The sequence below is a fragment of the Anticarsia gemmatalis genome, chromosome 30, assembly GCF_050436995.1.
Source record: "Anticarsia gemmatalis isolate Benzon Research Colony breed Stoneville strain chromosome 30, ilAntGemm2 primary, whole genome shotgun sequence".
Taxonomy (NCBI): Eukaryota; Metazoa; Arthropoda; class Insecta; order Lepidoptera; family Erebidae; genus Anticarsia; species Anticarsia gemmatalis.
The window spans coordinates 2,067,370-2,081,853 of record NC_134774.1 but is presented as its reverse complement, the minus strand read 5'-3'; the positions used below and the strand labels follow the sequence as shown (position 1 = coordinate 2,081,853).

The following is a 14,484-nucleotide window of genomic DNA, read 5'->3' as shown; positions in this document are numbered from 1 at the left end:
AATAATTTAAGTTATTTATCGCGATTATAATAGTTATGTTTTAAAAGAATGTAGTTTGATAAAAATGGTTGAGAATTACTGGCATGCAAATTATTATGGCGACCGACTCGTGGACATTAGATACCAATTTTAACGGTGAAGGAAATCATCCTGAGGAATGACATGTCTGACCGCCGGTTACTGAGTACATTTAGCAGTAGTTTATCTATTCAATAGCGTTTTTTATAATTTATTTTTATAAGAGTTTAAACGCTATTGAATAGATAAACTAACGCTAAAATGTACCTCAGAAACTGGGGGTGATAGTTGATCAACCAGTTTTTGAAAGAAAGCAAATTGATCCAACCTGATTATTAACGAGATTATGATTAGTTTCGGGTCTGGCTGTACTTAGTGTCCGTTGTTTGTATGTTTGTAAGTCCCCGCGACACAAGGCAATTTATAGTGCGAGAGATGTCTTTAAAAAAGAAAAAACAATTTTTATTTAATAATCTTTTAATAAAGTTATAACTTTTTCAGAACTGTCTAGTAGAGTACCATCGTCTTGGAACCGGTCCATGCCACCGAGTAACTCTGGAAATATTGTCCGTCCACTAGTAGATAATTTATTATTCTCTACAGTGCTTTCAGGAGTAGAATCTGAAATAAGCGTTTGACTCGAAACTAACTGCGAAGTTACATTCTCCAATGCTTCAGTTACATTTAAAATGTTTATATTTTCTGTTTCTTGTTTTAAATTTATTTTTTCCGTAGTTTTTAAATCTATTTTTTCCGTTATCTCTGGTTGTGTGACAGCTGTCAAAGTTGTCAATTCCGTTGTCGTATTGACGATTTTGGCGGGTGATTCTGTTGTAGTTTGTATTTGGGAATTTGAAATTTGTTTTTCGCTTTCGACGTTGTTTGAAACGGAAACATTTTTGATGTTTCTTGTTCCTATTGTAGATGGTGTGTCTATATAGTTTTCGGAATAAATTCTGTCCAATTCATTTTTGAAATTACGCTGTGTTGTATCTTCTAACTGGTCGTATATTTTCGTAAAGTAACTGTCATCTTTTGACATTAATTTTGGGTTAAAATTGTCTATATTTTTTCTTGATTCAACAGTAATTTGTCTCTGATTATAATCTAAAGGTGTGGTTTGAGTTATAGGATTAATATCTATTATATTATTCGACAATTCTTGCTGTTTTTCCGTGGTTTCCAAATTCAGTTTGTTATCCAAAGTTATTTGTGGGTTAAAATCATGCGTTTCTTCAAGAGAACGCAATTTGATATCGTTGAAATTTTCAGTAATTTGCGTGTCAAATTCTTGATTTATTTTACTAACATCAATTCTATAAGTTTTAGCCGTATCCAAATTATCATCATAATTTGATTTTTCTAATATTTTATCTTCATTTATCTTAAAATTCGCTTCCTTAATTTCCGTTTCGCGTACTTTACTATCCAATCTTTTTATAATTTCAGTGTCATTTTTTATTTGTGTTTTTACAGCTTTCAACTCATTTTCAAGTTCTTCAATTCTTGTTAGAACATTTTTATCAATAGTAACAGTATTATTTTTATCTGTGTTAATTATTTTGACGTTAGACCTTCTGTATTGAGGTTTTATAACTTCTTTGTGTTTCTGAAACTCTTCTAAAGAAAGGTTTTCGACTGAGAATACGGGGTAGCGTCTGTAGTCATGGGTGACTTCATGAGGGAGGACTTTGAAACGTTTTTGAGGGTCTGTACTACGTACTGTTACTGGTTCTATATCTTGGGTAGATTTTTGAGCTTTTTTCAAGTGGATTTCGATTCTGTAATTGAAATATGATTATGTTACTAGTCTATGATCGCTTTTATTACGAAAAGGTATCTTTTAAACACAATATGAAGTTTTGCACAGTAATGTAGACCGTTTAAAGTTCATATTGTGCATTTTTCATAGGTACAGCTATAGTCTACAACTTAGTAGAGAGTCTTGTATGCAAGGCTCGCGGCTGGAGGTATACAACATACAGAATTTATAACATCAGTGACACGTCTTATACAGCTGACGGTGACCTGTTTGATACAGATACTTTATTTTGGAAGAAGGCACACAAAATTATTACCTAATTATCTATACTAATATTATAAATAATCTAAATAAATCGTGCAAACCAAGGCTCTCAACCGATTGTCGGACTATATTTTCAGTGTCCGTCCGAAATTGAGAAGACCAAATTCTACCAAAAATACTAGACATTTCAAAATACTTACTTAAATTTCTTATCCTTTACAACTCTCTGCGGTGCTCGAGGTTTCTTAACTTCGACCTCAATGAAAGCAGGACTAGTTGTCAATACATCTGTATCTTCTCTCTCATTCTTAAAATATGTCTTTCTCTTTCTATAAGTCGTCTGTATAACCGCCTTTCTTGTCGTTCGGAACTTCGCCGTAGACTTTTCAAACTCCGGATAGAGAGTTTTGTGTGATTTTTTCTTGATTTTTCTATGATTTCTAGTAGTCAAATGATCGTATGCATTTAAATCATATTTTAGATCTAAATTCTTTTCTACGTACATTTGTTTAAAGGTATAAACCTCCTCGGTTGTTGTTTTTCCTTTCTTTTTTGTTTTGTGTTCGCGGCCATTTTTGTTTTTCAAATGTGATCTCGAATCTCTTGAATATTTATGCTGTGGTTTCGTCTCTTGTCTCTCGGGGCTGTCGTTTTTTGTATATTTATCAGAATTATCGCTTTTTCCGTCCTCAATGCTAAGTTTCCTAGGTTTTTCTTCCGAACTTACTTCCGAGTCTACATTAGATTCTTTGGAATCTGATTGTCTTTTAGTTTCAACCGATTGTTTATTTTTCCGTTCTTCAAAACGTTTGTAAGCATTTGGATCGTATTTTAAATCTAAGTTCTTTTCTACATACATTTGTCGCATCGTTGTATAGTCTTTAGTAGTTTTAAATGTATATTTAACATGTTTCTTCCTTTTTGAAGTTCCAAAACTCTCCATAGTAGCCACTCGAGAGGTTTTTACATCATTATAATGGTTCCAATAATCCAGAATTTTATTTTTTAACGCCAAACGGGCGTTGTTATTCAATTTCGTGAAATGATCGAATATTATGCTGCGTAGACCGGAACGGATAACTTTTTTCAAATCTGAATTCTTCCTGCTTTTGTTTTTATAATCGTTGATGTTGATTAAAAACTTTTTGAACTTATTCACAGAATTCGTTCGGTACAAAGAATTGATATAGTCAATCACATCTTTTTCTTCATTTTCGAAATCGTCATTTTCAATTCGATTAACTATCGAAGCTAATTTCGTACGAATAGTCTTAGCAAGCAAATCTTTTATAGAGACTAAATTATTCCCGAGAAATCTTCTCAAATTGTAGTTGTCCATTAGTTCGTAAAACTTACAACCGCGATAGTGGAATTTTCTAATTTCTACGTTTAGTATTTCGAAAAAGTTTTGTAAGTCTTCGTCGCTATATGATTTGAGTACTTCAATGACGCTCTGAATAAAATTAGTGAATTTTATTTCTTCAGGCTTGAAAGACCTTCGCGCTATTAAATTATTTTTAGTTAGTTGCGTTTTAACTTTACCTATCATGTCTTGTATATTGTCTAAGAGTTTTATATCTGCTTTCGGGTCTTTATTGTTGAATTCTAACACTGTCTCCAGAGCTAGATTTATTGATTTGTCTTTTGATTTTGAAACGTCCATTGCTGAAAATTAGATTTTGTAAATTTGATATTTTGTTGGAAATACTTTAAAATTGTTAGTTTTAATTGTCTATGGTTTAAGTAGTGTAATTACGTGGTGTTTTGTTCGGTTTCTGGGTTAGGTAAAGTGTATTAATTTGATAGAGACTATCTATTGTAAATTTAACCTATTAATGTCCAACTGCTGGGCAAGGGTCTCCTCCCGAAATATAACCCGCACTTGGCCAGCGTGGTGGACTCAAGGCCTAACCCCTCCATAATTACGGGAGGAGACCCTTGCCCAGCAGTGGGACATTAATGGGTTAAATTTATTTTATTATTATTATTACCTGTCACGTAAAGAAACGTGTTTAAGGAAATCCAACATTGAAACCACATTTTTATTTACACTGCATATATTTTAATAATAAAATTATTTTTATGACCATTTTTACGACTATACGTTTTAAATTTTAGTTTTGCGCACTATAACCGAGTGGTATAAGTAGTTGTCATTCATGTAAGGTATAGAAGGTTCAAATCAAAGGTTGATTGTTACAACGATAATTAATTATATTATTAGTTTGCTTATTAACCAATATCTACTCAAGCGAGACCCAAATTCTTTTCGTCTTATTAAAAACAACTACCGCACTAAGAATTGCTCTTGTGTCACGGGAACTTTTACATACATACACAACGGACACGAAATACAACAAGACACGAAAAAAATATTTGTGGATCGCACAAATAAATTGTTCCGTGTGGGAATCGAACCCACGACCGCCCGACGCAATGGTAGCAGCGTGGAGACCTTAACCACATTGCCTTAATAATTTAAATATAGCCGAGTGGCATAACTCGACACCTCCCACGCAAGTGGTCGCAGGTTCGAACCCGAGGCAACACACCAATGACTTTTCGGTGACGGTGAAGGAAAACATCGTGAGGAAACCTTGCATGCCTAAAACTTGTTTACAAACATTTATTGAGGGCATGCAAAGTCCCCAACCCGCACTTGGCCAGCGTGGTGGACTCAAGGCCTAACCCCTCCCTCATTACGGGAGGAGACCCTTGCCCAGCAGTGGGACATTAATGGGTTACATTTATTATAGAATAGTCAATGGTTTTCAAAACCGTCCGCTTTATAGACTTTGGCTATCATTATTTTCATTTAAGTTATGCCGTGTGTCGGAGGACACGTTGGAAGTCGGTCCCAAGTGTTGTCAATTATGATAACAGTCGTTAAGGTATATGCCTATCGCGCTGCTTGAACAACTTTGACACTAGGTTGACCACTAACCATACGATAAGTAAAAATGCATTTCGGTTATTCCGTGCTTGGCAAGGCACGTTAAATGTCAGTCCCAGTTATTGTCAATAAGATAACAGTCGTTAAGTCATGTCAAAGGCCTTTGACAACTTTGACACTAGGTTGACCACAAATCATACGATGAAAAAGTAATTAATTATGTATTAATGCTATTTAAAGTCTAGAAGTCTTAGTATCTGTTTCGAACTGTGTCGTTTTCAATTATTATGCAAATTTGCAGACGATGTTATTTATAAATATTATTACAATATTATATTGGGTCATGTTTGACGTCATTGTGTTATATCATTTTTAATATTTCACACAGGTAATATCTACATCCTATCTATACTAATATTATAAAATTGTAGAGTTTGTTTGTTTGGTTGAACGCGCTAATCTCAGGACCTGCTGGTGCGAATTGAAAAATTATTTTTCTGTTGGATAGCCTATTAATTAAGGAAGTCTATAAGGTATATAACATTACGCTACGACCATAAGGAGCGGAGTAGCAACGAAAAATGTAACAAAAACGGGGAAAATCATGACATATCTTATGTGACGCAAGTGAAGTTGCGCGGGTCAGCTAGTCCTACTAATATTATAAATACGAAAGTTTGTGAGCATGTATGTATGTATGGATGTTTGTTATTCTTTCACGTAAATACTACTGATCCGATTACGATGAAATTTGGTATATAGGTATCTGAAGACCTAGAATAACACATAGGCTACTTTTTATCCCGGAGTTTCCGAGGGATCGGCATTTACACGAGAAGGGTTTCCGCAGCCTCTAGTTATTAACATAAATGCTGTCTGTTTGTTGAGTTTTCACGAAAAAACACTGAACGGATTGAAATAAAGTTTATGCCATGGTGATAGTTGAAGGGTTTTAAATGAAAAATAATACTTATTATGTCAAAGTCAACGTCATGTTTTTATTATTTATTATGTTTGAAAGTCCCTTGCGTCAATAATATGTAAATTATTATTTTGAACTAATCTTTGGGATTGGGCCACGATTGTAACTAAGTAGGGCTCTAAAGTAAGCGAGAGACGGAGAGCATAGCGGTTATAAGATATTATAAATTAGATTTTTAATTATTACAGCTTGTTTTGTTTGTTTGTCGTATGGTTAGCGGTCAACCTAGTGTCAAAGTTGTTCAAGCCGCCCGAGAGGCCTTTGACGTGGCTTAACGACTGTTATCTTAGTAGACAACAACTGGGACCGACTTTTAACGTGTCCTCCGAAGCACGGAGACGCCCAGTTCAAATACCACTATGCGGTCACCCATCTATAGAATGACCGCGCCAATGGTTGCTTCACCCACAGATCTTTTACCGACCGGTGAGCGCACCTGGCTATGGGCTCCCCACGAGACTAACTATATACTAATACTAACGGGACTTAATATACATACATACATAAGTAAAATCGGGACTTTTTACTATAGAGGCAGGCAGAGACCAAATAAATGCCACTTGGTACCATCCTTACAATTTTTACTTGCTTTATTCACATCCATACTTCTTACGACCACTGTTTACGAGTACTACGCACCTAACCTTTTTGCAAGACATCGCTAAAATGATCTATAGTAGGTATACTAGGTATGTTTTTCTTGGACGTCTCCTCCCGGTTTACAGATATTCTTACATAACAGGACAGTTTTTTTCACATAGGTAGCGGTAGGCAGAGACTAAATAACGGAGTTTTTTGGTCTCTGCTTACGCTACTAGAAAAAAACTTAATTTTACATAAGTAAGTAAAGATAGGTGAACCCTCAAATGCACCATGCCACCAATTTTAAGGTAACAACTATAGCCTTATTCCTTCAAGAACTGTGTTAATGAACTCTCAGACATGTCATTCATCACGATGTTTTCCTTCACTTCAAAACTTTATTTTACCGTCATTACCTTCGAAAATCGCTGTTTTCGTAACCCAAAATACCAAGTAACAGCGATACAACACAATATTTTCGAACTAACCATCTGTACAAACACAACATCAACCAAATCTATTCAATTGTGCGCCATATTTGATTTGAAACCGAATAATTTGACAAAAATACTTTAGTTGTAACTTAAGTTTTATACGTTAAACATGGAGAAATTAATAATTTTAATTGCCATGGTGAGTTTTGCATTAATTCAGTGGTTTTATTGAGCAAATAGTCGTAATTATAAGTTGAGTCATCCATGTTGGTTTCCCGCCATTTTTGAAAACAATAGACTGGAATTTGTTTTTTTTTTCTGTGAAATTTAGTTTTTTATTTTGTCAGATTTTTGGATAATTATTTAGTAAAGTTAAATCTAGTTTCAGCGATAATAATAAGTGCGTATTTAAACAAAGATATTGTTAAGTAATTATCAATAGATTATTGTTTTTTTTTACTTAGTGTGTGACGGATTCTAAGTTCTCACACGCGTAATTTTAAATCAATATGGTGGACCTGTGATATTATTTGTAGTTCGTGAAAAATACTTGTTGAAATTGTTTATAAAGTACAGCTTTAAGGACCTTTTAAGGAGTTTTTCATCATATGATACTGTGGCTATTATATTATTTAATAGATACAGCAAATGTATGAAAACAATTGACGAAATTCTATCTCTCTCTTCTTGTTATAACGGTGAAGGAAAACATCGTGATGAAACTTTGCGTGGCTGACAGTTGTGTAAACAGTTCTCGTAGGTTTGCAAATAACCGCCCTTGGCCCGTGTAAGACGTCTGTTCAAGGCCTAACCCCTTTCTTATAAAAGAATGTTGCCCAGCAGTGGGACATTAATGGGTTATTTTTTTCTAGACTAAAAAGTGCATTCCCGTAATGAGGAAGGAGTAAGGACTTGAGTCCACCACGCTAGCCAGTTGCGGGTTAAGGACTTTGTATATCTTCCTACTAAAGAACTCTCAGGCATGGAAAGTTGTACCACGATGATTTCCTTCATGATTAATATAACTTGGAAAAGTCATTGGTGTGCTGCTTCGGATTCGAAACTGCAAACCACTTGGGTTGGAGCTAAATTAATTTATTTATATTTAAATTAATCGATTAAGTATGTACAATAAGAGTGACTATAACCTAACGTCAATGTATTGTCGAACCAATAAAGGCAATATTTCTTAACCTTTGAGGCCCCTAATAAGTACCTTTTGTATTAAACTCATTTGCGTAACGTTAATGAGTAATCGTTATATTATTACAGTTTAAACAGCTGTTACAATTAAATAATTGATATTAATATGACTAATTACTGTGTAGGTACCTTTATATTGAACTATATGGTATTAGCTTTGTATTTATTCTATAAAGGAATTAATCATTCGAGGAGCTCGTGGCTTAGTTAACAACAGCCGCGCGGATCGATCTCTGAGGTTAAGCTACGCTTGCCGAGGTTGTTCTGTGGATGGGTGACCATCATATACATATCAAGTTCCTCCGTGTTTCGGAAGGCACGTTATATTGTGGGTCCCGGCTGTCAATTTCGAAGATCTTTGACAGTCGTTAACAGTAGTCAGAAGCTTGAAAATCTGACAACCAGTCTTACCGAAGACAATCGTGTTATAGACCAGGTAACTGGGTTGTGGAAGTCAGATAGGCATTCGCTCCATGTAAAACACTGGTATTTAGCTGCATTCGGTGAAACTGATAGCCGACTCTAACATAGTTTGGAAGAAAGGCTAAGCCATGATGATGATTCTTTAAGGAATTATATGTTAGCCGTTTTTCACTCGCCTTCATCTTTGTTAGAACCTGAAGGGCGATGTTCTATTGATACAGATTTTGGAAACATGAAAGCTATCGAGTACCGAGGGCTTCACATTTAAAATTTACTTTAAAAATAGTTCTTCAGACACCCGATAGAGACGCTGATACATTTTTGCCAGCTAACCGGTTGTCGATAGTAGTAGAGAATCAGGGCTTCGAGTGAGTGTCGTGAGCTCAAATTGCCATGAATATATTCCTTGATTGCGTCTGTGGCGCCGGTAATGTATGCGACTACCGTGAAAGAGGTCTCGGGTTCAAGCCTCGGGTCGCGCCAAAAAGTCTTTTCTGAGTTCTCTGTTAAAAAAATCTCTGAGATTGTCCGGTTCGAGGTCGTAGACCTCCGTGCTTTGTCTCGGAGAGCACGTAAAGCCGTCTGTCCTGCGCCTGACCTCTCACTGGTCGTGTCGGTTTAGCCGTCCCATCAGTCTACGAGAGTAAAGAAATAGAGTGTAACCTACCTGTGTATTGTGCACACACTTGGACACTATAAACAAAGTCCTGCACAATTGGATGGTTTCAATTAAACTGGCCGTAGCCGAATATCGGCCAGGACGACATCATTAGGATACGCTAATTTACATGTTTTTTTCAATTTCCAGTTTGCGGTTTGCAACGCAGGGATCGGATCGTTTAGTAAGTATTGATTATAATTGTTATAATTACTCCTAGACCGCTGATCATTTGGTTCTCAGCTGAGACAAAATACTAATAGGCCTTTTTTAATTTGCATTAATATGTTCTCAGTAGTCGCCCGGAGTATGGTAACGTGCCTAGTATATAATAGGAATACACTCGCTCGCTATTACATGGAACTAACATTGTAAATAGCGAAGTGCTGTTGTATTTATACACTTTTGTATTAAAATTAGACAGTTTCAGCAGAAATAAGTAATTTGTCGAGTATGCCTATAGTATTTTAACAAAACCTGCCAAGTGCGAATCCGAATCGCGCACGAAAGGTTGCGTTCCATCATAATAAAAAAATACGAAATAAACACGATTTTTGTATGGGGACCCAGCCTAATATTTCTTTTTTGTTAGTAGTGGCAACGAAAACACATAATTTGTGACAATTTCAGCTTTCTAGCTATCACAATTTATGAGATACAGCCTGCTGACAGACGGACAAATAGACAGACAGACAGCCAACGCTTAATAATAGGGTCCCATTTAACTTTTAGGTACAAAACCTTAATTAAAACAAAGCCTAATAAATACATTTTATTACAGTATTCAAATCAGGCGACCAGACCATCGAGCTATCCTTAAAAGACATTCTCTCGCGCTTCAAGACCACCACACCGACTCCGGTCACCCAGAACTGGCTGAACAACTTCCTAGGACTGACGACGAAGGCGCCTGATGCTGTCACTCCTGGCAGCTCGCCACCTACGACGGTTTCTACTACAGTGGCTGAAAGTACTTCGGCGTCTACCCCTACGGCCGCTAGTGCAGGTTTCTAAGACATCTTTTTTCCTAACAAATTATTGTCCAAACGAGCCAGTTGCGCTCACCGGTAAAGGATCTGTGGGTTAAGCAAACCTTGGCGCGGTCATTCTATAGATGGGTGACCGCATAGTGGTATTTGAATATGGCGTCTCCGTGCTTCGGAGGGCACGTAAAAGGTCAGTCCCGGCTGTTTTCAATTAAGATAACAGTCGTTAAGCCACGTCAAAGGCCTTCGGGCTTGAACAACTTTGACACTAGGTTGACCACTAACCATACGACAAGAAGAAGAAGACTGTCCAAACGTTGGAAAGGGTCTACTTCCAAACGAGGGGTTGGGCCTAGAGTCCACCACGCTGGTTCGGTAAAAAAATAATGAATCTTCAAACTGGTATAACATAGTTCAAAGTCATCCTACAACTTTTGTGCCATACTAACTATTTCTCCAAATAGCTCTATCGATATGCCATTATTTTTTGTTGGCCGGCACTTTAAAAAAAGGCCCAAAATGATTGATTTATTTTCAGCTTGATCCGTCCAGTGATTTGGGCTGTGGTATATCACTATGTCAGTCAGTCACCTTCGTGTTATAATATATTACGTCGGGGAAAAAGTCTTATCGCATTATAGTATGTATGAACTAGTAATAAAATCTCTTTGGCTTCAAGAATCACAAATGAGTACACGGTTCATTAGGTTTTTTTCAGTGACCTCGTGAGGTACCCAAATATCGAGCTTTTTGTGTAGAGAAAAGATTTTATTACAAATTCACACATTATAATGCGAAAAGACTATTTCTCCGACCTAAAGGTAGCATTCGGTTCTTATAGCGACCGCGACGCGCGACCGCCACCCGCGACCATGGTCGCCTGTCGCGAGGCGACCCTAGCTTTCGGATTTCAGCGACGGCGACATCGTCACTCTTCCCGCAGTTTTAACGGGTGACGGTTGTGTTCTAGTGCAGTACGATATGTCGGACAATTATTCCGCAGCTAGGAAAAAAGTTATACAGCAGCTATTGGACGATGAAGAAGATGATGATATTCTTATTATGCTATTATCTATGCCTCCAGAAAAAAGAATGAGGATTGATTCAATCTTCACATCACGAGAAGAAGAGGGTTGCTTTCAAATACTCATAAAACAACATTTGAATTATAAAGAAGAAAAGTTCAGAAAATACTGTAGGTTAAATCATAAGCAGTTTTTAATAACTAATTCTATTAACTTCTCGTCCTCGTTCGGTGAAAATGCCGCCATTTTGATGTGCTTCTCGCCTGCGTCGCGTGACGGCACTGCCTCCAATGCGACCGAGTCGCTGTCGCCACGCTGCTCTCTAGCCACGCCCACCGGTCGCGCGTCGCGGTCGCTAGATTTGTTTAGTACTTCATATAAATCCATACTAAGCAGTGGGTCGCGCGACCCGGTCGCGGTCGCGGGTCGCGGTCGCTAAGAACCGAATGCTACCTTTATAAATATTTAGATAAAATATTTCTTTCTTACCAGCAGCCGCAGCCTCAGACGGAACAACAGCAGCTCCCGCCACACCATCGAGCTCATCTCCAACTACTGTAAACCCAAATAGCAGTACCCCAGGGTCTAGCACACCTACAGGGTCCACGCCAAGTGGGAGTACACCTTCAGGTAGTACTCCTGCCGGAGCCACATCTCCCGGGGCTACAGGAAGCCCAACAACACCTGTACCTGGTGCGAGCTCTACTACGGTAGCTGGACTGACAACTCCTACAATACCTGGAGCTAGTACTTCTCCAGTACCTGGACTGACTACTCCAACCTTACCTGGAGCAAGTACTTCATCATTACCTGGATTAACCACTCCTACCTTACCTGGTGGCAATACTACTCCGTTACCTGGAATGACTACACCTTTGATACCTGGTGGCAGTACTTCTGCGTTACCTGGACTGACTACTCCTACCTTACCTGGAGCCAATAGTTCTCCGTTACCTGGATTAACCACGCCTACAGTACCTGGATTAAGCACGAGTCCGTTACCTGGAATGACGACGCCGTCCATACCTGGTCTACCTGGTGGTTCAATGACTACTCCAACGATTCCAGGGCTCTCAGATTTGGGTAAAATGATGACAGGTAAATAAAAATTGACTTTTTTTTTAAATGTTGTAACTATTTTTTATTGTTTTGTTACTTCTGACTGCCTCCGTGGCGCAGTGGTTACGCTACCATTGCGTCGGGGAGTCGTGTGTTCGATTCCCACACGGAATAATTATTTGTTCGTTTACAAATAATCATTTCGGGTCTTGTTTCACTTTGTGTGCGCTGATTGTACCTACCCGTATGTTTGTAAAAGCAATTCTTAGAGAGTTGGCTTTTTAAAATGAAATAAAAGGTATTATATATGAAGACAAAATTACAGTTAGGTACTGTTCTACGACTGAATTAAGGCTAAAGGACAGTTCTACTATAACCTTACCTATTTGGTTTTACAGGAAGCACTCCATCTCCTCTAAGTATACCATCCACACCCGCAGGTTCTGGTTTCCCTACCATGCCTGGAGCACCTAGCATGCCCACTATGCCCGGCCTTCCCGGAGCCCCTACCGCACCTACCACCCCTAAAGTTCCCGGCCTGCCCGGAGCCCCTGCTGCACCTAGCACCCCCGCTATGCCCGGTCTTCCTGGAGCTCCTACCGGTCTTACCACCCCTACCGTTCCTGGCATGCCCGCAGCTCCCGGCGCCCCTACCGCTCCCAGCACCCCTACTATGCCCGGCTTGCCCGGAGCACCAGCTGGACTAAGCACCCCCAGTATGCCCGGCCTACCAGGAGCTCCTACCACTCCAAGCACCCCTGCTATGCCCGGAGCTCCTGCGGCCCCAAGCATGTCGTCACTTCCCGGTCTGCCCGGAGCCCCAGCAGCTCCCGCCATGCCCTCGCTTCCAGGGTCTCCAAGCTTACCTGATGCAGGCATGCCTTCTTTACCTGGACTGGGTGCCCCTTCGACGGCTGCGCCGAATGCAGGTAGATATTTCTACGTTTGTTAATCTAGTTTTCTTCTTATCGTAATGTTAGTGGTCAACCTAGTGTCAAAGTTGTTCAAGCCGCCCGAAGGTCTTTGACGTGGCTTAATGACTGTTATCTTAATTGACAACAACCGGAACCGACATTTTACGTGCCCTCCGAAGCACGGAGACGATCAATTCAAATTCCACTATGCGGTTACCCGTCTATGGAATAACCGCGCTGAGGTTTGCTTAACCCACAGATCGCTTACCGACCGGTGAACACAACTAGCTACAGGTTAACCTAGTGTCGAAGTAGTTGAAGTGTTTGAACATCCTCTGCACTGTGTCTACGTTCAGTTTGCTGTCTAAAACACCTAATTGTGTTCAAGTTGTTATGTGCCAGTTATCTTTATGGAGTATACACTATTTTTGTGATAACACTATTCTTATTTACAGGTGGAGACCTTTTCAAAGAGTTAGGGGATGACGCTGCAAGCATGTTTGGAAAGAAATAAATACCTTTGCAATAGAATTGTGAAATTTCATTTAAAAACTTAGTACCTACTTATAAACCCTGAACATGTACATAGATATCCGAATGCAACGGCGTGTATAAATAACCTGATATTATTTATGTAAAAATTGATCAGACGCCCTAGCGTATTGTTCGTGAACAAATTAATGCATTGATTAAATGAATTAATTCTTTTTTTTTCTTTTTTCGCAATAATAATTTTATATAGTACAAAACTATATAAAATTATTATTGCAAGTTTTCATTTAATGTAAAGTTATAAAAATTGTAAAGATAATAAATATGCGTGAACTATGTTCTTCCAAGGAGCCAGTTTTTAACAAAAAAAATAATAATATACCTATATTTTAATAAATAATATTATTTGCTGGATTCACTTCAGGGCAATTCGAATCACAAAAAGCAATGTTTTTTGGATTTTTAGTTAATTTTATTAAATAATTTAAATAACCTGGGAGACTAGGCTGTATGTGTATGTTGTTTCCTTTGCCTGCTTCAACAAAGGCAAAATAAACAGACGCTGATTCTTTTTTCGTATTTAACAATATTAATTATGATATTTTTATATTATTGATGTATTTTTATTATTACTAATACGATTTATCATAGACTAAAATGATTATTTAAAAGAATAATACCTTATGTGTTTTTTTTCCATATCGTCGGGGATAGTGCAAATCGCTAGCATTGGATAATACCGCGTATCTGCTTTTCATCAGATTTTACGAGAAAGTTAAATCTTTTGAA

General features: G+C 38.0%; 2 protein-coding genes across 4 annotated transcripts; one reads left to right on the top strand and one right to left on the bottom strand.

Annotated features, from left to right (window-relative positions):
- Positions 1 to 469: 469 nt before the first annotated feature.
- Positions 470 to 3,252, bottom strand: LOC142985508 (uncharacterized). Its single transcript, XM_076133720.1, has 2 exons — positions 2,245 to 3,252; positions 470 to 1,799 (listed from the first exon to the last, which is right to left on the bottom strand). The coding sequence occupies exons 1-2, from the start codon at positions 2,985 to 2,987 to the stop codon at positions 485 to 487; spliced, it is 2,058 nt and encodes a 685-aa protein (XP_075989835.1). The 5' UTR covers positions 2,988 to 3,252; the 3' UTR covers positions 470 to 484.
- Positions 3,253 to 7,013: 3,761 nt separating this feature from the next.
- On the top strand, positions 7,014 to 13,734 carry LOC142985621 (uncharacterized). Of its 3 annotated transcripts, XM_076133906.1 has the most exons (7): positions 7,014 to 7,134; positions 9,370 to 9,403; positions 10,001 to 10,225; positions 11,723 to 12,328; positions 12,688 to 12,773; positions 12,909 to 13,218; positions 13,659 to 13,734. In XM_076133906.1, the coding sequence occupies exons 1-7, from the start codon at positions 7,105 to 7,107 to the stop codon at positions 13,715 to 13,717; spliced, it is 1,350 nt and encodes a 449-aa protein (XP_075990021.1). In that variant the 5' UTR covers positions 7,014 to 7,104; the 3' UTR covers positions 13,718 to 13,734. The 3 variants fall into 3 exon arrangements, with proteins under 3 accessions (XP_075990021.1, XP_075990020.1, XP_075990019.1); XM_076133905.1 differs by having other exon boundaries at positions 11,726 to 12,328; positions 12,688 to 13,218; XM_076133904.1 differs by having other exon boundaries at positions 12,688 to 13,218.
- The last annotated feature ends 750 nt before the right edge of the window (positions 13,735 to 14,484 follow it).